The following is a 22,848-nucleotide window of genomic DNA, read 5'->3' as shown; positions in this document are numbered from 1 at the left end:
CAGTAGCAGCAGCTATAGACCAAGCTCAAGCTCCACAACAGGTCCTGACTCTTGTATTCCCAAGTTTAAAGATTACCGCTCAATGAAGAACCCCTTCTATCCATCCAGGTCTGATGAGAGCCCAGAAGAAGTCTTCTTTAGAGGCGAACAATATCATGGGCCAGCAGAGCTGGACGAGATGGAGCAACCGAGTTCTGGTTTGATGCTCGTTGATGGTGCGGATCAAGATGGTGCATCTGAGCTGAATGAAGTCAATGAAAGTGGCTTTGACGAGGAGATGCTGGAGCTGGATGAGTCCATTTCTCCAGGTGACACCATGGAGAGACATCACAGGGAGCTTCTTATTCATGTCATCCCACCGTCCCTGTGCAACTCTGAGGAACAAATCGACGAAGGATTATTCAACGGTGTCAAGCATAACACGTGTGACAGAGACGAAGCCGATGCTCCAAAGAAACGGAGAGGTTCGGTAATGACAATAATCACTGGGGACTGTGAGCATGTCTTCTCATTTGATGAGGAGCATCAGATAGATGCTTTAAGCCCTGTGGGTGAGTCTCCTACTGCGTCTCCAATAGAGGACCTTGCCTGCATCAGAGAAGCGGTGGAGGAGCTCCAGGATTCCTCACAAGCACGAAAAACCACAACTTCTGCGAATAGTATGCTAATCTTACATATAGACACGTCCTCTCAACAGTCTGGAGAAGTGCAACCAAATGAACCCCTGGATAAAACAAGCACAGATGTCTATACTACAGCCAAGCTTTATAAAAATGACTTGTCTGAAAGGCAAAGTGCCTCAAAAAGTAAGCAATGAAATATTTTACAGTATGCTTTCTTAAAAGTGGTTTTCACTGGTTGGTCACAACCTCCTTAAATCTCTGAATGCTGGAGAGACGGAAACGCAACATATTCACTCTCTAATGGACACACACAGTTTCACTCACTCACTCTCTCGCTAAATTGTTTCAATTATAGTATTGTGGTTTTCTGATTACAGTTTAAATAAGTACAATTTTCAATGTTTACGTTAATATTAAGTGACACACATTTTAGACACAATATTGCTGATAGCAACTTGCTCTGTTCTGCCAATGAAAAAGTCACAGCGGTGTTTTAATGATTCGTCCTTTTTGAATGAATCGATTGAGTCAATGATTCAAAGACCCATTCATAAAGTGACTTGCTTTGAATGAATCGTTTAAATCATCAGTCGTATTGAATCATTGAATGAATGAATCAGTGACTCACTAATTAAAACAGTGACTTGCCGTCACCTACTGGCGGTTTTATGCTGCGTTCAAGTCCTCCTGGGACGTTCGTACTTACGAGTTGACAAGTCGTAATTATGACATCAGGTGCGTTCAAGTCAGTTTAGTCGGCACAAGATGGCGATTGCGTTTTTAATATTTTTTTTAGACCAGGATCCCAGTATAACTGATTTTCAGCATCAACAAACACTAAAATACAGAGATTAAAAAAAGCTGCTAGCTAAATGCATCATGCAACATGGCAAATCAAAAGATTTTTCACCTATAGGTGCAAAAATTATAGCATTTTTTTAACTTGGATTTCATTAACTAGCTGCGAAACAAGAACATGACCAATTTAAGTTTATAGGACAACTAAACTATCAATTTAAGCAAAAATTTTCCGTCAGCTACAGAAGTTGCATCCATCGATTCCGCCATGTTTCTCATTGACACGCCCCCAACTCGGAAACTCGGGGCTTAAAGAAAATTTTGAGTTTCCCACTCGTAATAACGACTTTGTGGTGGCGTTCATGTGCATTCAACTCGTAAATACGATCTATCCGACATGACTTGAATGCACCATTAGTTCATTTTAAAAATGGTAAGAATTTACATGAAAGGGGAAAAACATTTCTCCCATTCAGTAATTTTGAGAATTGTTTTACTTTGTCCAGATTTCTGGACATTTTTGTTTACAGTCATTTTGTAGGATCATCAAATTTGGATCTGTGTTGTTGGGTCACCAATCTGTGCCCTGAAGCTGAAAACGACTAAAACAGTGTTTTGTTGGCTTTGGCTTTACAATGTTGACGTAATCAGTCCTACTGATTTTTGTGTATTTTATAATTCATAGATTCATTAGAGGTCAAAGAGCACCTCAGGCCTCCAACGGACTCCATTCATAAAGATTCAGAGGAGCATTCAGACCACTGGGCAAGGAGACGCAAGCTCTTCAAGGAGAGCAAACAGCGCAGTTCTGCAGGAGGAAGCTCTATTACTAGCAATATCACAGAGGAATCAGGTATTCACTTACATATACACTCAATTCATGTGCCGATTGGTTTCGAAGGAAGTTTTTGTGCAATCAATGCATTTCTTCCTATTTATGACAACTCATTTTAGGTCACAAAAAGTGAATTTAAACCAGTGTGACCATGGAGTCTAAATTCACAGTTTACTCATGCTCTTCTGAAGCTAATAATTCTACTTAATGCTATTTGAATATATTAAACATTAGAATAATATATTAATGTAGCCTTATTCATTAAAGGAGGACAGAGAATTTACTAATTTCATTCACTTTAAACTATTCTGCAAGTCGGACTCACCTGCATTCAGCTCCCAACTAGTGTGTTTGATCCCTGTTGAAAAAACCAGCATATGCTGGTTAGGTATGTTTTGAAGCTAGGATGCTGGTTTGAGCTGGTTTAAGTTGGTCCTTTGCTGGTTTATGCTGGTCCTTAGCTGGTCATGTGCTGGTCCTAAACTGGTCCGACCAGCTTAAGACCAGCACATGACCAGCATAAACCAGCAAAGGACCAGCATAAACCAGCAAAGAACCATCTTAAACCAGCAAAGGACCATCTTAAACCAGCAAAGGACCAGCATAAACCAGCAAAGGACCATCTTAAACCAGCAAAGGACCAGCATAAACCAGCAAAGGACCAGCTCAAACCAGCATCCCAGCTTCAAAGCATACCTAACCAGCATATGATGGTTTTTTTCAACAGGGATACCCCAGATTTCTGGCATATTTTTGGTTGTTTGGTACTTGTATTAAGAAAGTTATTGTGAAAATTACTATTGACTATCAAAATGTAGGCTACAGTAGGTAGAATGCATTTTAATTAAAACATTGTCTTCTTTTTTCGTCATTAAGACACAATGAACTCTGAGGACACTCGTTCGGTGGACATGTCAATGCGGGATATTGAGGACAGAGGATTTTACACAGAAACCTTTCACTCAGTATCATGGATGTACCATGGAGATGAAGTTAACCAGAATGAAAGTGCACACTGTCTCAGCAGCTGTACTCGACCAGCAGCAAGTGGGTTCATGGCATTCTCGGATGAATATAGGCTAGGACTGGCTATTTATGATTTGCAGTGTTTAAAGATGCATTATATATTTCAGTTCGTGAGCGGACAGTGAAAATCAGCAAAGGCATGGGCGAGTATCCCTGGGGCTTCAGGATTCAGTTCTCCAAACCCATCGTGGTTACTGAGGTGGACACAAGTAAGTTATTATCAAGGATACATATCTGGTGCATGTCAAAGTAAAAGAATGAGAAACTCACTAGTTATTTTCTAAATTAGATTTTGTAAAAATAATAGCTTGAAGGCATTGAATAAGGCCTGTTCACACCAAATAGAGAGAGGGAATAGGAGAAGCCCACACCACAACTATAACGATAACACACGAAGATTGTGTTCTCCAGCTGATGAACGATAACAACATTCGGAGCCAATCAGAATCAATCCTGCTTTGAAGCGCTCAGGCTTTTAAAGAGACAGACGACAAAACTACAGTACACAGGAGACTGTTCTCGCTGCAGCGCGATGACATACTCGAGAAGATCCACTACATTTTAAATACGTCATTAAAGTCTAAACATGCCTTTGTGCAACGAGCTACACATTATAAATATAAATCATTTGATGAACCTGCATGACATTTTTTGCAACTTTGACAGGGTCTGTTACTGGTTAAGTAACAGTTAGCAGTTTAACTTGATGTCTATGTCTGTAAATTCACGAGCAGCCATAGGTTTTTCTCCCTACGGGCAACTTCAAAGCACGGTACTAATACTGAATATGCATTGTAGTTAAATTATCATCATCTTTATTGTTAATAATCTTGGTGACCCTTAAGTCACCGTAGATTACAGTGTCAGCCAAATGCATAAAAGAAAATGTACCAGATTTGAATGAGATTACTTTGCTAAAAGAGCTGTTGTGGTTGAAGTGCTAAAACTATAGCCACAAATTCATGACTAAACAGTCAAAACACTTACAGTACAATTAGTAACACTTAAAAACAAACGGTCGGTCAATTCATATGAATATGTACAGTGTCATTTGTGTATTTCGTGATACTTCATTCTTACGTTTTTATACAACTTGCATGTTTCAAAAAAATCACGCAAATTCACACCAAATCACCGATTTGTAAAATAGTGATTTTCTCTTGAGATCGGGTTGGAACAGCTCTACTTCCATCCTTTAATCACATGGATTAGTTTTTAAAATCTACCATGAGCAGATGGACAATGCAAGAATAGACGCCTATGCAAGATTTGATTAGCAAAAACTGTATCATAGCTATATTAATAGCTGCATTTAACCTCAGAATGATTTTGAAGTAAGTCTGATTTTGTGGTGGCTGTGCTTTAAAATGCAATTATTATAATCTTAATTCAAGTGATGAAGGATTTCGAAAGTCTGACAGTAAGGTGTAAGGTTAACCCTGCCTGGTTTACATGTTTGCAAATGATTAACAGCTGAAAATATTAGAAATTTAGAGAAGTAATAAAAAGTAATCAGTTACATTACTTGAATAAAGCAATTGAAATAGTTACACGACTTATTGCATTTTAAACCGGGTAACTTGTAATCTGTAACCTATTACATTTCCAAAGTAACCTTCCCAATACTGTATAGTTGCAATGGTTTTTATAGTGAACTATCAAAATAAAGTGTGCTATTGTATAACTTCATGACATCAGTTTGTGTCTAATTGTTTTGTGTGATTTCTGGTTCGAATTATAAAGGCCCAGACATTTTGACTCTGACCATTGGCTCGGACATCGGTCGAATGCCGAACACTCCTCGACCGGCGTGCAGGGGTTACTTGCATAAGAGAACTCAGTCCAGTTTGCTGAAGGGCTGGAGAAAGAGGTGGTTCGTGCTCAGACACGACTGCTGCCTCTGTTACTACAGAAACAAGCGTGTGAGTGCAGCTTTCTGTTTCAACCTGACAGATGAACCTGCAAAATCTGAATGTGCAGTGCCATATAAACTTGGTTTCTCGTTGGCAGGATGAAGGGAAGAGCCGAGCTCTGTCTGTGGTGAGTCTGGAAGGGGCGCTGGTGGAGGCCGACAGCAGTTTAGGAAAGCCGTTTGTGTTCAGATGCTGCCCAGTGTCTGGGAACCGAGTTTACTACCTGTGTGCCACGTCAAACCAAGAGATGAAGAGGTGAGAATGTACAGTACTTTTATAAACGGAGAGATTTATTAAACGTAGTCAGACTGTGTGACACTGCAGCTGATCTCAAAACAGTTTGGCTCTTCCAGTAACAAGCTGCAGTGATGGTGTACCATAACAAAACTCGGTCCTGGAGGGCCGGTGTCCTGCAGAGTTTAGCTCCAACTTGCCTCAACACACCTGATTGGAAGTTTCTATGCCTAGTAAGAGCTTGATTAGCTGGTTCAGGTGTGTTTAATTAGGGTTGGAGCTAAACTCTGCAGGACACCGACCCTCCAGGACCGAGTTTGGACAGCCCTGCACTACACTATGAAGCAGCAATGTAAAGTCATTTTGGTAAACTGGTTAGTCTGCTAAATAAACACTGATTTATGGTTCCTTCACGGCTTACTGTTTTGATATTGAAATATATAGTTAAATGCTTTTGTGTGTGTTTTAATGGCTATATTTAGTGTAAATTTATTTTGAAGGTTTAAAGCAGCACTATGTAACTGTTTCTGTGTTCAAAATGTACAAAATGTATATAATGAGCGAGTACATCATGAATTAATCTTCCAAACCGCGTTTTTGTCTTATTCCGAATCTCTTCTATTTGGACTATTGTGGCCTGGTCGGGTCGTCACCGCTGCGGAGTAGCACATACCTGCGTGAATCGCCAGAGACATCATCTTAGAGAAGTAACTCCGGCTGGAAAGTTACTCAGTGCTGCTTTAATGCTGTCATCCTTGCCTTCAGAAGTTTTTTTTTCATAGACCTCCTTGCTTGTTTTTATGCCAGATAAATTCTGTTCTTAAAACTGCTGATTACACACTTTAATTGTTTATATTTTAAAAGATATTGCCTCCTTAAATAGCCGAGATGATAGACCTATGTGTAGTTAGCTACGTTTGGTTAGCTTGTAGTGTAGTTAATATTTTCAAAAGCATTTCTAGACTAACCACTTCAAATTATGAGTACACTGCAACTTACGTTTAAACATATCGAAAATTCTTGAAGAAACAAAACTTAAGAAGCAACACATAGATTGTATCTTGAATATACTGTAAGTACTAAATATACTGAATTTTAATACACTTGCAAATATTTAAGCAGATTGTTTTTTAACTTGTAAATATTATTATTATTATTTATTACAGCAAGTAAAAAAATGTGCCAGTGCAGGAAGACAAAATTAACTCTTATTCAAAATACATTCTCTGAAAACAAGTCTTAATATCTTGCCTCACAATACATTTCTATTTATTTATATTCTTATTTACTGTATGTCTAAACTCAGTTCAGTTTTTTTATATAGCTTCCAAGCAGCTTTACAGAAATGTATGACTCAGTGTCTTGGATGTGATAACACCCTTATTATATCAGCCTTATGGTGTAATACTGTATAAGTTGCGTTCATCAAAAGATGGGGCAAAAATGCCACCGAAATGACCAAAAATGCACCCAAATTCAAGATACAATGGCCAATCGGATCAGCTCACTTCCTGAATTCTGCTCTCTTGCATAAAAGATGCAGGTACAATGTAAACAAGAGATGAATTTCATAGTGTAAACAGATTCAAGGGTATAAAGGGAGTTTTTGCGAGAGTGCAGAACTCGATGACCTCACGCTAGACTGAAGTCATGCAGCGCTTCAATGATGGGCAACGTCCCTTGCTCATGTTTTGTATATAATTTATTCTTATTTTACTTTTGTTTTCATGCTGAGAAGTTAATCTAATGCATAAAAACAATTAACTATTTCATAAACGGTTATTAACTAAGATAGATTTAATAAGATAATCATAAAAATTGCTCTAACAAAGGTAAAGAAATGGCCCAATGGCGGAAATTAAAATTTGTGAGCTCATTACAGATTTTTCAACTGCTTACATTTTCAGAACCTTGCCTCGAAACTTTACACACAAATCCAAGAATTGCACACACAAAATGCAAAGTGCCTCACATCTCTTGCAAAATGAAGCAAAATATCACAAACACGTCTCAATAGCAAACATTTGCAAACACTTTTTCCATAATATTAATTCCTGTTAGATTTTGTGTGTTACACAGAGAATTGTGTGTTGTGTTTTGCAAAAAGTATTTTATGAAATTGAAAACTGAGTCAAAGGCTGAGAATTAGCGTATGGTTTTGCAGATTTGGTGTGTGGTTCTGCTGTTTGAGTGTCAGGTTTCAGAAATTGTGCGACAAGTAAAGATTTTGTGTGTAAGCAGTTGAAAAAACTGGTACAATCTGATACAATCATCCTCCAGCATCACATAAAGTAGGGGTGGTACTTGAAGGTGGAATCAGGATTCAAAGTAGAAGTGTTTCAAAGTAGTTTCCCCAACACTGAAAGGAATTAGGCTCATAGAGCCTTTCCCATGCAACAAGACTTAATGTTGCTGTTTGCATCGTGCCATCCAGCTTGTTTCAGAGGGACTGCCGATACTGTAAGGTGATTAATAACTTGCATACAAAAAACAAGCATCTGGTAAATAACAAATTAGTTTGTAATTGTTTGTTTCTCAGGTGGCTGGAGGCTATGGGTAGAGCAGTTCATCCTATTACACAGGTAACTTCCTAATCATTTGTGCATGCATTATTTGCTGCGGCATCATTACACATATCTAAAATTGGGTATTTTGTTCCAAATTTCAACTCTAATAATACAAATGAACAGGATCAATTAATAAACTGAATCGCATTGGCTGAAAGCGACTGATGTTGTTGTGGCAATGCTCATAATGCTAATGATGGTGCTTGTTGAGGCAGAATCACGTGTGGGTGGATGTGACTCGGCACAACTCAAACCTGCCCCCTCTGGCAGTCAAGAACCCAGAATGCCTTGGGTTACTGCACCAGCTGGACAGGAACAAGGACTCGTGGGTGCAGCACTACAGTGTGCTGAAAGACGGATGCCTCTATTTCTACGCCAGCATTCGGTCAACCTGCGCGATAGGTACATCTGTTACAGTGCAACTGCTGGAACGGTTCACAATTATGATATGATTATGATTACAGTTAATGGCAAGAAGAATGTTTGTGAAATGTACACTCTACTTTTACATTACATTTTTAACCCAAAAGTTGGGTTAGTCCATATTTGACCCAAAATTGGGTTGAAACAACCCAGCATTTTTTAGAGTGTAAACTGATATTTCCTACTGAGACACTACAGCAAAAGATTGACAATTGACTTAAAACCATTTTTTTGGTGGTGAGAATGCTAATGGCCTAAGACTTTTGCACAGTAGTGTATGTGCCTGACCTTACAAATGCTCGACAGGCAAAAATGGAAAGCCTTCCCAGAAAAGTGGAAGTGTCATAGCTGCAAAAGGAGGGACTAACTCCATATGAATGTCTCTGTATAATGCAATGACATTAAAGTACCTGATGGTCAGGTGTCCCAATACTCTTGTCCAAATAGTGTATATATCAAAACTCACAGTTTATGTTCTTTCATGCAAATGTTTTCAGTTTTTCATTCTAGTATAGCTATGACAGCTAATACAGTAGCTCTCATTTGCCTTGTTGCAGGAGGAATCTACCTGCATGGCTACACAGTGAGGGATCAGCCAGTGGGATCCAGAAGATCTGCTATTGAGCTCAGACCTCCGTCTGAAGAGTTTAAAGTGTTCTACCTCTGTGCAGAGAATGCAAACGAGAACAAACGGTAATTAACTTGATCTTGAATAATGTTCAATCATGCATTTAAAAAGCATTCAGTAAATGCATTAAATCCACTTCATGATGCCAGTCAAGACTGCATGCACAAAAAACAGTAAAGATTTTGACAGTATTATTTTACAATTAAACTTTTCGAACAAGTGGGACTGTCAAAAGGGCTGAAAACTATTTCTTTTAAATTCAGCCTACAGAATGGCTCAATGAAAAAAATATATTAAAGGAATAGTTTTGTGTGATATTTTGAAGAATGCTGGTAATCAAGCAGTTGTTGGTCCTCATTGACTTCTACAGTATTTCTTTCGGAAGTCAATGGTGGCCGACAACTGTTTGGTTCTTCAAAATATCTCATTTTGTGTTCAACATAATTTATACAGGTTTCGAACGACACGAGGGTGAGTAAATGATGACAAAATTTCATTTTTGGGTGAACCATTCCTTGATCTTGAAACGGATCATCTACGAGAAGCCCTCTTTTGAAAATCCTGTTGCCCATGATATGAAAAAAAGTATGCATTTTTGTATGCAAATCTTAATTTCTGACAGGCAAGCTTTAGGCAGCACATGGGTGAAATGGCAGGAATTACCATCATCCTTTTGTCTTCTGTTTTCAGATGGATTAGTGCAATAAAATCATCTACAGCAAAATGGCTGCCATTGCAACAGGCAGTTCAGGACTACATGAGTCGCCCATCCGAGGAAACAAGAATGTGAACAAGATTGATTACAGGACATTCTGGTGTTTCGCAACAAGCACAACCGTGTTCAATCCATAGCATGAGGATCTCCTAATTGTCTCTTAAAATTAGGTCTGTGAATATCCAGACATTGTGCACAATAAGTTTATTAGAAGACTTCAGGCTAGTTTAATCATGCCAGGTTAGTAGGTTGGGTCTTGGTGGGCATCACTTTGTCCTCAAAAGTGACCAGGTTGATGATGGTGAAAGCTCTTATGCCTAAATGGCTCAAATGCATAGCCTTACAAAAATGCATGTCGCCAAATTAGCATCGAGTGCAAAATCAGAAAGTGTAGCTGTACAATGCTAAAACTTGTAATCAGATCTTTACTGTTTTGATAAACGTCTATGTTGAACTGATCTTGAGATTGGCTTTGAAGTGCATTTGCTCATTTACTAAAAACTAAAAGACAAATTGATAATTGAGCGGTATGAATACAAATTAGAACAATTAAATAAATTGAAACTACAATGATCAAATCATCTAGTCTAAATAGTCACGATGGAACCTAAAATATCTCCACGAATAATATTCAAGTGCTTTTCTTTTTGACAATGCAGCAGAAGCAAGTGCATGAAGTTGTCATGGCAACCTGTGCAGTGACGGCAGCTGGAAGCATAGAAATAGAAGTAGAAACCATCAAACTCTTTTCTCTAATTCTCTCAGTCTTTCGTTTTAAATGATGATTGTTTAAGGTCCACTTATCCGTTCAGATGTTGCATGTTTCTTTGCATTCAGAGGACAGGTTAAGAAAGAAGGATGGAATGCATTTCTGTAAACCTGTTTGTGAATTGATGTTTTCCATTTTCAGCATTTGCTAATTATGTAAAGACACTGCCACTGTTTTTGTATATAGCACACATTTTCTTTAAGGCCAGTTCCTTCAAACCTTTAGTCCTCTTTCGATAGGATGCAGTGGAATATCTGAATTCTTATTTTAGCTCATTTATACGTTATTATGACTTTTACTATTCTTTGTATAACTAATGCTACATTTATGTTTTTTTGTATTACTATTTTTATTAGTATTGGACTCTAAAGTCTTCCAGTTTACAGTTTGATAAGATCTTTTTTTACAACCTAAGGGAGTATTTATACTTGGTCACTTTATTCATTTTAATTCATTACATTAATCATTCATTTATGTGGCCTGAACAACCAGATTCATTACACTTGGCTGAAATGCATTTCAGATTGGATTCACCTAATGACTGGATAGCTATTTGATCAGTAAAACACATGTAGTGACCAAGTGTAAATATCCTCTAATGATTTCCCTAGAATTTGATGTAGTCTGTTCATTGAAGTGCTTGTATTGCATGTAAAGAGCCCATGAAGCTTGCCAAAATACAGACTTGCATTATGTTCTACCTCACAGAAGCTGTTCTTGTACTATGAGTTTCATTACACAGTTTTCTGAAAGAGTCTTGACTGGTAAAATACACTATACTGTACTAAAATATACCGTACAGTATATTTTTGTTTATTTTATAAATACAAGTACATAAATACAAGTACAATTTAGAGTAATTGAACTACAATAATATTTTTGTTTTACTGTTTTGAAAACAGGCCTCCATAAGTAAGATTATTTTGCAAAATTCCAAAACAATTAAAAAATATGTTGGCCTATGTCATTTCACAGTGGTCAAGAAATCAGAAATGTCAACATAATCACAGATTCCGGAGATGAAGTTGATTTTTGCTTTAAATCCACAATTTAAAGCTGTCAAAACAAATTAATGCAGCAAGACAAATACTATAAAAACACAAAAATGCTTAAAAACGCATTTAACATCTGTTTAAAATACAAAATACATTACAATATAAATAAAAATACACCGAAGTAGAAAAACAAAACTGTAAATGAATACTCTAAGGCACTGCATGTCTTCATTCAGAGAGGCCTAACGTTATACATTTACATTTTTTGCTCATGTCTTAAAATAAAAATAATCCTGCATCAATAATCTGCTCAGAATGTTTGTACATAACTCACCAGTAACACACACAATGTAATGTCACATAAATAATGTGAGGCATGCCAATACAATCTGACATACAGCAGTACATGTGATTGGTCTAAATGACTTTGACAACATACATGTAATACATTCAGTAATCTGTGACTGATATATATACCAGTGGCTCCCTTTTTTAGGTGTAACCATAAGGTTCAACCAGACATGTGTTCCTTTTATTTCACATTAATAGAAGATCATTTACACTTATTATTAAAATTTCCAGTCAATTAAAAAGTGGATACTGTGGGTGAAATCAGACTCGCCAAGTTACCATATGCTATGACTGGAATTCAACGCAAACTCATAAAACCTTTTTTTACACACGATTTGACTTTTGGAGTTTTTTTTGCCCTTAAAAGGGATCTGCAAAGAACCTGCTCAAGTAGCTGTTTGGACATGTGTGACCAGGTTGGGAGTCTCTGAATTGTGTGAATCAAAAAAGAATTATGTAAAATACAGTATCTTTGGCAACTTTTGTGTAAGACATTTTCAGACAAGATCACTTACCAAGATTGTAATGTCAACGCACTAAGCAGGACTGTTTCATTTGTCATTTGGAAACAACAGTAGTTGGTTCAGTGTGTAAAGCATTGCACTTTCTCTATAGTAAACGAATCAGAAGTGTCACAGGATGACCAGTTTGCAGTTGAAGGCACACTCATTCTCCAAAGCTCGAAACACATTAGTCTTCACTTGAGTTCTGCACGTCAAGGGTGTGTGCATTTCGACGTGGTCAGTTTGAGCGCCCCCTTGCTGTGCAGTCTCTTCAGCGTTTTGAACTCCAGCGGCATGCGGTGGGGACCCGCATTAGAAAAATAGCGATATCTAAGTCCGTCATAGTAATGATATTTAACAGGATTTCCGTTGCCATCTTTGGGGAAAGGCCAGAATCCATACAGGTAGATTTCATCACAGAAGCGCGTAGCCATTGTGTACATCAATAATCCAGTAGAGGGTCGTTTGATATTTATCTTATTTGTGAGCCAGTACCTAAGAAATAAACAGACATTGCTAGTAGTTTTTGAATTATCAGTTGGTACCAATTTTCAGTACTATAAATGGTCTTCCATGTTTTATGAAATATAAAATCACAACTTCTAAGGGCCAGATTTACTAATAGCTTGTACCTGTCACGAATCCGGTCCATGAACTTCCGTCTGCTAGCCATCAGAGGTCACCCTTTCCATTTTCATTGACTCTCGCACTACACCCTGTTGCATATCACCCCGGACTACATATCCCATCATTCATTGCACTGATTGCACACAGCTGTTTCATATGACTCACTCCCTATTTAACACTCACTCTGATCCCTTCCCTCTGCCGAGTATTGTTTAGCGTTTATCACTCCCCTAGCGATAGCTACACTACGGAGCCTGTTTAGTTTGTCATAGCCTCACCTTAGTCTTGCCTTCTCTGTGTTCTCGTTTCTTGATCTTCGCCTGCGTCTCTCGGATTCCTCCTCTCGTTTGCCGTATTTTGATACTGTTTGCCCCTGCCTGGACCTTGCCTTGTACCTGGACTTATCCCTCTAGTCTCGCCCCTTTGATTCTGTTTGCCGATCGTTGACCTCCGTTAGCCTTAGGTTTCTTCTTGTGTCTTGCCCGCCTTATACCTGTCTGCCATTCTCTGACCCATGCCTGTTCTATGACCATGTCTCTGTCTTCTGCTAATAAATAGCTTGCACATGGATCCGCACGTCTCAAGTCTTGTCAGCCCCGTAACAGTACCAGAGCAAACCGTCTTTTGGCGTTAAAATAGTTACTATTGACGCACAGTGAAAAATTGTAGCTGAAAAAGCGTGGACACAGTTATTTTTGCGCCTGACCTTATTGAATATGTATTTGTAGGTGTTCCCCTTTCAGACGCAAAATTTATGGGAGGAGAGTATTCAAATGCATCACACAATGCTATTTACTAACGTTTGCGCTAATATTTGCGTCATTATTTAATGACCCAAAAAAGCATGTCTTAAAGCAGGCGGTAATTTGCGCTGCACTTGGTAGATTGCGCTGCTCATCATGGAAATGATCTGGCTGCGTCTGTGTTCTTTAATGTGTGCGTTGTCTGTAAATCACAAGCAGAATTTTCCACTCCCATCTGCGCTTTTTTTTGCGTTCTAATGCTAATTTGCCCTGTTTAGTAAATCTGGCCCTAAGAGTTTAAAATCTTCCAACTTTTAAAATGTTTTTTGAATTTAATCAAAATTCCAAAATTGATGTCACTTTGATTTTTAACTAGAAAAGCCAATTTAAAAGTTTAAAAATCAAAATTACATCAATTTTGGAATTTTGACTCATTTAAAATTTGACTTCATTACTTATGAATTTGAATTACAGTTCTGCACTCTTTCGTGTTACTTCAGATCAAATGAAAACCTGGAATTGGAAATGTCCTAACTCACCCTCGTACGGCGTGGATCAGGCGGAGTGAAGGATATGCCGTGCGCACTTTGAGTCTGTGTTTAAGAATGAGCTGATTCACGATTTCCACATGCCTCTCTCCACTCTTCGCCATGAAGGCCGGGATCCAGAGCACGCTGTTGTTTAGCTGCTGTAGACGCCGGATGAACTGCACCCGCTGTCGTTCGTCGCTCAGACCCCCAAACACCCGCGGGATCACGGACGGGTTCATAGTGGTGAAGTCTGACCTCGAACCCACATCATCTGCAAACTCCTCTAGAGGAGCGAGGTTACATCTGCTCAGGGATGAAAGAACAGGTAATGGTCAGAGACAGGGCTCTTCAAAAATGTGTGGAAAATAAGACAAATTTAAAGAACAAACTAAAAATTTAACTTTTGAAGCTTTTTTCGAAACACAGATGCTTTGAGATATTTTAATACTGCTCTTTAATAATGTGGACTGAAGCTACTGAGCACCACAGAACCACCATAAAAATCACATTCAATCATGTGAAACAAGCCTGAGTATTTAATACAGCAAATTTGACTTTAAAGGGTTAGTTCACCCCAAAATGAAAATTCTGTCATTAATTACTCACCCTCATGTCGTTCCAAACCCGTAACACCTTCGTTCATCTTCAGAACACAAATTAAGATATTTTGGATGGAATCTGAGAGCTCTCAGACCCTCCAATAGACAGCAACACAACTGAAATGTTCAAATGTTCAAAAGCTCTTGCTATGTTTCTGGACTTGGGAACATTTCAGTTGTGTTGGTGTCTATGGGAGGATCAGACAGCTCTCACATTTCATCAAAAATATCTTAATTTGTGTTCCGAAAATGAACAAAGGTCTTACGGGTTTGGAACGACACGAGGGTGAGTAATTAATGACAGAATTTTCATTTTTGGGTGAACTAACCCTTTAATGCAAGTGCTGATGAGATTCAAAGTAGATATTATCAGTGAATAATTACTTAAAATTCAAGTGTGTTCTTCATATAAAGCTGGCTACAAAAGGTCCTCGTACACTGAGTCTGAAATTTTCATATGCATTTTTTCATATTCGTCTTCTTTTCCTCTCAAAATCCATGCTACGGATGCGAAAACCGCACAAAATCGAACCCAATCCGATTTTCTTTTTTATGACAGACGAAAGTTTCGGAGGTAGTGTGTAAACGTGATTGACACAACATGAGGTCATATCTATTTTTTAACGTGCGAAAATTTCGGATGAATATTTGGACTCTGTGTACAAGGACCTTTAGAGTGCACAAGTTGTACATGCTATTTATATATATATATATATATATATATTTATTTATTTATTTAGATTTATTTTTGGTTTGTTTTGTTTTTTTTGTCATACATAGCATTCAACATCTTCAGTCACCATTTATTTATATACCAGATATTAAATATACCTTCATTTTTGTTTCATGAATAAGTCTGGAACAGGAATTATTATTGTTAACTAAAACTAAACCATAAAAATGTCATTACTTAACATAAAACAAAAAGTAACTGAAATGAAATAAAATATAAAAAACAATTTTAACTTATTTTATTTCAGTTAGACAACTAATTTTCTCATTTTCATTTACTTTAACTTAGTACTAAAATAACTAACACAGTAACACTAAATACTAAAAATATGTCAAAAACAGAATACTAAAAATAAGCAGCTAATTAGGAGTTTACTGAGGCAAAAGTCATAGTTAATAGTTTGTTAATAGCAAGAATTGAACCTTAAAATAAAGTGTGACCAAAAAAAACACTGGTTTAGAAAGACGTGAAGTGAGGTTTTCATTTTGGGGTGATAACAGTGAAAATACTGCAGTACTACAGAATGTACAAGTCACGTGAAGCTCTAAATTACTTTGAGCTTTTGTTCCTGGTTCAGATTTCCAAAAATGGGATCAAATAGTATTCAAGCCCAGTTACCAGTGGGAAAACACCGATACAGTGAGAGATAAATGACCATTAGACCTTGTTAGACTGCATGCCTTGCCATAAGATGGTAATGATTAGATCACCGCAAAGTAGTAAGTACATTACCGTATAACAAAATCATGGCTGTCTATCTCCTTCCCACACCCGCTCTTCAGGAGAACGCCCGAGTTCCCCACCACAGCACAGGTCTTGAACGTCTTGTTCTTTAGTGGAGAGACTTCGGGAAGTAAACTGTGTAGAGTCTGAGAAACATTGAATGTCCTGCGCCGGTTCAGAACGTAGTGGATGATATCGCCCGGTTTGAAACTGCTCTTGATAACAGACACGTCTCTCTCCGCATCCAAGAAGCGAAGCACGTCCTTCCTTCCACGTGTTGAAGCACATCAGGACAATAGATTACTCATTAGTTCATAACCATACCATCCAAACATGCTCTAAAAATGACCCTATGAAGTCATGCTCTGAGCGAGTCATAGCACTCAATATCTCTAATACTTGTCCCTCTCGAATCTGTGCTTTATGTGCTGTATGCATTTTTAAATTCGTGCAGGTTACTCACCTTATGATGGTCACAATGGTGGCATTAATCTTCCATCCCACTCCCATGTCACTCAGATCACTTAAACTAAAGCTGAACAGTTTCTTGGAGCCGTTGACCATCAGTCTAGTAGAACTGGGCTCAGACTTCCTGTTCAAACAGAAATGTGGCATAGTAACTATTCACACAAGTGCTGATAATTCTGTTGGGTTCGACACTGTGTTCATGTAGTCAAACTCATTAATGTATTCTCATAACAAAAAGAAAGGATCATACAGTGAACAGTACTGGTTTCTATCTATCTATCTATCTCTTCCACCTTCAATACCATGACTGAGGTGCCCTTGAGCAAGGCACCGAACCCCCAACTGCTCCCCGGGCGCCGCAGCATAAATGGCTGCCCACTGCTCTGGGTGTGTGTTCACGGTGTGTGTGTGTTCACTGCTGTGTGTGTGCACTTTGGATGAGTTAAATGCAGAGCACTAATTCCAAGTATGGGTCATACTTGGCCACATGTCACTTCACTTTCACTTTTTTCACTTTCATATCTATCTATCTATCTATCTGCCCGCCTGCCCGCCCGCCGGTCTGTCTGTCTGTCCATCCGTCCAGCTATCTATCCATCGATCTATCTGTCTGTCCATCTATCCATCGATCTATCTATCTATCTGTCTGTCTGTCCATCTATCCATCGATCTATCTATCTATCTATCTATCTGTCTGTCTGTCTATCTGTCCATCGATCTATCTGTCTGTCTGTCTATCTGTCCATCGATTTATCTGTCTGTCCGTCTGTCTGTCTGTCTGTCTGTCCATCTCTCTGTCTATCTGTCCATCAATCTATCTGTCTGTCCGTATCTATCTGTCTGTCTGTCCATCGATCTATCTGTCTGTCTGTCCATCGATCTATCTGTCTGTCTGTCCATCGATCTATCTGTCTGTCTGTCCATCGATCTATCTGTCTGTCCGTCCGTCTATCTATCTATCTGTCTGTCCGTATGTCTATCTGTCCATCGATCGATCTATCTGTCTGTCTGTCTGTCCGTCTGTCTGTCTGTCTATCTGTCCGTCTGTCCGTCCGTCTGTCTGTCCATCGATCTATCTGTCTGTCCGTCCGTCTATCTATCTGTCTGTCCGTCGGTCCGTCCGTCTGTCTGTCCATCGATCTATCTGTCTGTCTGTCCATCGGTCTGTCTGTCTGTCCATCGATCTATCTGTCTGTCCATCGATCTATCTGTCTGTCCGTCTGTCTGTCCATCGATCTGTCTGTCTGTCCATCTGTCTGTCTATCTGTCCATCGATCTATCTGTCTGTCCATCTGTCTGTCTGTCCGTCTGTCCATCGATCTCTGTCTGTCTGTCCATCTGTCCATCGATCTATCTGTCTATCCGTCTATCTATCCATCGATCTATCTATCTATCTGTCCGTCCGTCTATCTATCTATCTATCTATCTGTCCGTCCGTCTATCTATCTATCCATCGATCTATCTGTCTGTCTATCTATTCATCGATCTATCTGTCTGTCCGTCGGTCGGTCTGTCTGTCTGTCTGTCTATCCATCCATCGATCTATCTGTCTGTCCGTCGGTCTGTCTGTCGATCCGTCCATCCATCTATCTATTTGTCCGTCCGTCCGTCCATCATCTATCTAAATAAATAAATAAGTTAGTTTAAGACATGTTGCCATCAGACTAATCTAATAACAGATAAATATCACTCAACCAAACCTCTTTCCAGAGACCAGGGCATTTACACAGGCCTTCTATACATTTTTCTCCACGGACTCTTATTTTGAAGCAGTTGTGGATTCTTTAATTTGTATTTTGTATCGGTCTTCTTTTTTATTGTTTTTATTTATTTATTTTTGATTGGTTTTCTTGGTCATCGATTGTGCATATCAGTGTTATTTTAGTATCAGTGATATTGATATTGTTAATATTTTGAATTAGATTTTGGTCACACTTCATTTTAAGGTCCAATTCTCACTATTAACAGCGACTTTTGCCTCACTAAACTCCTAATTAGCTGCTTATTTATAGTTAGTAAGGTAGATGTTAAGTTTAAGTATCGGGTGCTCATGCAGAATATGTGCTTTATAAACACTAATAAACAACCTCCAATTCTCACTATTAACAGCGACTTTTGCCTCACTAAACTCCTAATTAGCTGCTTATTTATAGTTAGTAAGGTAGATGTTAAGTTTAAGTATTGGGTGCTCATGCAGAATATGTGCTTTATAAACACTAATAAACAACCAATATGCTAGTTAGTGAAAACTGGTCCTTAAAATAAAGTGTTACCTTTACTTTTATTATGTTTCAATTAAAATTTTAGTTAAAGTTTTAGTTTTTAGATATTTTAGTACTTCACCTAAATTAGAAATATAGCTGAAATGAAATAAGTGATTTTTAATCATTTATTTCAATTCATGTTTATTTCAAGTAATGAAAATGTTTCTTTACTGTTGGTTTTAGTTTCAGTTAACCTTAATAACCCTGGTGCACATCTGCTTCTTGTTCTCATTATCCAATATATTGTGTTTCAGTTGTCATTTGTCCAGTCTTGTTTTGCTTTGTCTGTGTTTTTGTAAGATGCTATGGTATATTCTCTGCAGTCCTGTGTTCCTGAGCTTTGTTTTCATTAATAAATGCATTTTGTGTATAGATTTACACCTCTTGCAATCCTTCATCCACCACGCCGTTACATCATTACACAGCAAAAAAAATTATAATTCCAGTTCAAATATCTAAATATTCTTAAACCAAGCTAAATTTTAAAATTAATGGGGTAACAAAAAAGGGGGGAAAAAACTTAATTGAAGGTTATTTTTCGTACCCTATTGGCAGATTTTAAACAAACTCATAAACTTAGTTTGATAATTTTTTAGAGTACAACACTTATAGTATGTAATTTTGCTTCTAAATGTATCTTGATTTAATTTTTGCATACTTGTACTGAAAAACAAATATAAGTAAGAAAATTTACTAAACGTTTTTGTTATTCACTTTTTAACAAACTTTTGTTTTTCTTTGAGGGGCGAGCTTGTACAGATCTACAGATATACTGTCTCTGCAAGGCGTCGAAAGCTTTATATCATATGAAATCAAATCGAAACCTAACAGCAGACTTAACTTCAGAAGCAGTTGACATTTACTCTTACATTTTTCCACTTCTGTTTTTAAATCATGCGCAACGAGTCTGCAAGATACAAAAGGAAACCACATCTGATGAGCAGAAGCTGTCTGCTGTCCTCTCACTTACCCGGCAACACACACACACACACACACACACACACACACGTCAGAAACAAATCACAAAGTCATCTGAAAAGTGCGTGTTCTATGTTCTTTTGGCACCAAAATAAAGTTCATTAACTCATCTATGGTGAAAAACTAAAATTGCCCAATGCTGTGCGCGTGCGTGTATGCTAAAGTGAAGCCGATTATGAGCAAGTATGAACTTGACCACATTTTTTTTCAGTTCATGGAACAAAACAAGTGCAAGTTTGTCAGTGAGTCATCTAAATTTACCTTGCATTTCAAACTTAAAACATTCGGATAAAACGTACACAAGAGTTTTTTTGACACACGCTTATGTTTAGGCATTATAATAATAGATTTACTGATGCAAAGATCTGACATGTCAATGACAGGAAAGCGTGCCAAGAAGAAAAGTGAAGGCCTTTTTATGTAGGCCTTTTATACATTTTAGCATACTTCTTAAACAGTACAAATTAAAAAATGTATATAATTAAGTGCAACCTGAATGTAATGCTTTCTGACACTAAATTGCATGTTATCGCAACTAGTTAGAAATTATTAAATTTTTTGAATTTTATATGCTATGTAATTTCATGTAAGCATGGTCATAATGTAACCTGAGGAGCATTTACGGTAACTAAAATATAATGTTGTTTCTACTGAAACTTGCTTGTCATGTTATTAGCCTAATATTTGTTATGTTACATAATGACTTTTAAAAATGACAGATGAAACAGTGTAGCCTACTCTATTAAGTTAATTAATGAAATATTATCAACAAATACAGTTGATTAATATATAAAAGTGTATGAAAATATACTTAAAAGTAGTCTAGGCTATATAAAAATATCACTACAATGGCACATTCAATGAATTACACGTCTTTTTCACAAGGGGGTGTAAGAATAAAATGGCCATTTCGACTCAAACAAAGCACAGTCAGACTGTGAATCGATCTTAATTTAATTGAGATGGAGCAACAGCGGGGCTCGTGAACTATAGTTTGCAATAGAAGGTTTATTAAATAAATGAACGTCTCGTTTAATGAGTTGCACATAATCAGACTCGGTGGAGAGGTAATTCTGTAACAGCAGAAGAGCCTCACCCTGTCAGTCCTGTCTTCTGATGCGCTTCATTTCTGCTCATCTCTGTCGTCTTGTAGAATATCAGCAGGATGCTTATGGTGCAGATAGTCCACCGTCTCCGTGTAAGCCGCATTTCACACACGGATCTTGCGAAAGTGTGTGGAGATGAGAAGAAAGCGTGCTCTCCTGTCGCGCACATTACCCATCTCAACACACACACACACACACACACACACACACTCTCACTGTGAGTGACACGTACAGGAGCCAATAACTTCATATAGGCGACATGCTATTAATAACCTTTCAAACCGAATCAGTCGCGATCAGGGATGGGTAGATTACTTACAAATTGTAATCCGTTTCTGATTCCAAATTACACGAAGGAAACTCTAGTTATAACGTTATCAGTGTTGGGGGTAACGCTTTATTACAAGTAACGCGAGTTACGTAATCAGATTACTTTTTTCAAGTAACCAGTAAAGTAACGCATTACTTTTTCATTTACAAGAGAATATCTGAGTTACTTTTTCTTTTTTCCATTTTATTGATTGGCAGCTCTGCTGTCCCCATGCTGAGAGAAATCAGATGTTACTGTAGCTCTAAAATAAATATGAATATGCATTAATTCATCTCACTCACACAAAACAAAAACACAGATTCAGTATTCCTCAAAATGAATAAAAATAATGCAACTCAGAATATGACGCAAACCTGCAATAATTAAATGTTAAACAACACAAATATGCTTTATGTATTTAATCCCATTCTATTTGCTTCGATGATCCGGTTCAAGCGTACTAACAAGCACAAATTACTCTAGAAAAACAGTCTTCTTTTACTGCTGAAGTGTGTTGAAATGTCTTCTTCTGCACTCTACTGTACTTTCCCTTCAGCCTGAGGCGCATTCATTTCACGTTTGGTGTGAAAAGGCTTTTATATTTGCCAAACACAGAACAAACAAACAAGCAAGCCCTGTCCAGATTTAAAAAGTAACGCAAAAGTAACGTAACGCATTACTTTCCATAAAAAGTAACTAAGTAACGTAATTAGTTACTTTTTTTAATGGTGTAACGCAATATTGTAATGCATTACTTTTAAAAGTAACTTTCCCCAACACTATCCATTACCTACATTACACAGTTCAGGTAGGCGAACATAATCAGACTACTGTTAGATTACTTTTATCGCATATCGATAATCGTGTACCATATTGATACAAAATACAAAGATGAAGAAAATATTTCCATTCAGTATTCAAACTGAAGTGCGTTAAACGTTATATTACGGTTGTGAGGGAACTGGAGGGTGAGTTAAATTTAATGTTAAATTGAGTCATTATGAAATCAGTCAAAATGAAAATTTAAATATTTTATTGGTTCACCTGCATGTCATGTGACCATAACCAACGCCAGAGAACCATGAACATGCAAATGTAATGCTTCATTATTAAAATATATTTATTTTAAAATCTCAGGGGAACTTCAAGTAAATATATTAGGAGAAAGAGGATCAATTTGTGCATTTGAAGGTGTTTGAAAGACAAAAGCCTACTAAAGACATAGAAATACATGGTTCAAATAAAAATGAATGTGTTCAGTTGATGCAATATTGAAACACTTCTTAAACATGAAATGATTTTTGTAAATCCAGTGGTTAAATGCTGTGTAGCCACCTGACTGATCTCTGTGTGAATGACTTTCTGAGAGTATATAAGCAGTAAAGGC

The 22,848-nt window shown here is 37.6% G+C and overlaps 2 protein-coding genes across 2 annotated transcripts in view; one reads left to right on the top strand and one right to left on the bottom strand.

Moving 5' to 3' along the window:
- Positions 1 to 11,231, top strand: part of LOC107558250 (uncharacterized) — a 13,608-nt gene extending 2,377 nt beyond the window's left edge. Inside the window, exons 5-14 of the mRNA XM_016241880.1 lie at positions 4 to 806; positions 2,107 to 2,274; positions 3,133 to 3,303; positions 3,390 to 3,491; positions 5,026 to 5,204; positions 5,293 to 5,450; positions 7,969 to 8,011; positions 8,212 to 8,398; positions 8,977 to 9,112; positions 9,738 to 11,231. Coding sequence (XP_016097366.1) covers positions 4 to 806; positions 2,107 to 2,274; positions 3,133 to 3,303; positions 3,390 to 3,491; positions 5,026 to 5,204; positions 5,293 to 5,450; positions 7,969 to 8,011; positions 8,212 to 8,398; positions 8,977 to 9,112; positions 9,738 to 9,837 — 2,047 coding nt within the window. The 3' untranslated portion in view covers positions 9,838 to 11,231. The remainder of the gene's footprint in view (positions 1 to 3; positions 807 to 2,106; positions 2,275 to 3,132; positions 3,304 to 3,389; positions 3,492 to 5,025; positions 5,205 to 5,292; positions 5,451 to 7,968; positions 8,012 to 8,211; positions 8,399 to 8,976; positions 9,113 to 9,737) is intronic.
- A 475-nt stretch (positions 11,232 to 11,706) lies between these two features.
- On the bottom strand, positions 11,707 to 21,339 carry LOC107558264 (CMP-N-acetylneuraminate-poly-alpha-2,8-sialyltransferase-like). Its single transcript, XM_016241896.1, has 5 exons — positions 21,142 to 21,339; positions 16,799 to 16,927; positions 16,345 to 16,602; positions 14,290 to 14,583; positions 11,707 to 12,875 (listed from the first exon to the last, which is right to left on the bottom strand). Exons 1-5 carry the CDS (start codon positions 21,318 to 21,320, stop codon positions 12,593 to 12,595), a joined length of 1,143 nt encoding a protein of 380 aa, XP_016097382.1. The 5' UTR covers positions 21,321 to 21,339; the 3' UTR covers positions 11,707 to 12,592.
- Positions 21,340 to 22,848: the final 1,509 nt, after the last annotated feature.

Source organism: Sinocyclocheilus grahami, unplaced genomic scaffold (genome assembly GCF_001515645.1).
Source record: "Sinocyclocheilus grahami isolate Dianchi unplaced genomic scaffold, SAMN03320097.WGS_v1.1 scaffold638.1, whole genome shotgun sequence".
NCBI classification, from domain to species: Eukaryota; Metazoa; Chordata; class Actinopteri; order Cypriniformes; family Cyprinidae; genus Sinocyclocheilus; species Sinocyclocheilus grahami.
The sequence above is the reverse complement of the archived record's forward strand: the minus strand, read 5'-3'. Positions and strand labels throughout refer to the sequence as shown.

Bases quoted from the DNA above. Each gene is read 5' to 3' on its own strand.
- LOC107558264 (XM_016241896.1), bottom strand. From the start codon at position 21,320: ATGTGCGCGACAGGAGAGCACGCTTTCTTCTCATCTCCACACACTTTC. The intron at 16,603-16,798 runs GTGAGTAACCTG...AACACGTGGAAG, and splicing joins ACCATTGTGACCATCATAAG to GAAGGACGTGCTTCGCTTCT. The intron at 12,876-14,289 runs GTGAGTTAGGAC...TTTATTTCTTAG, and splicing joins CTGATCCACGCCGTACGAGG to GTACTGGCTCACAAATAAGA.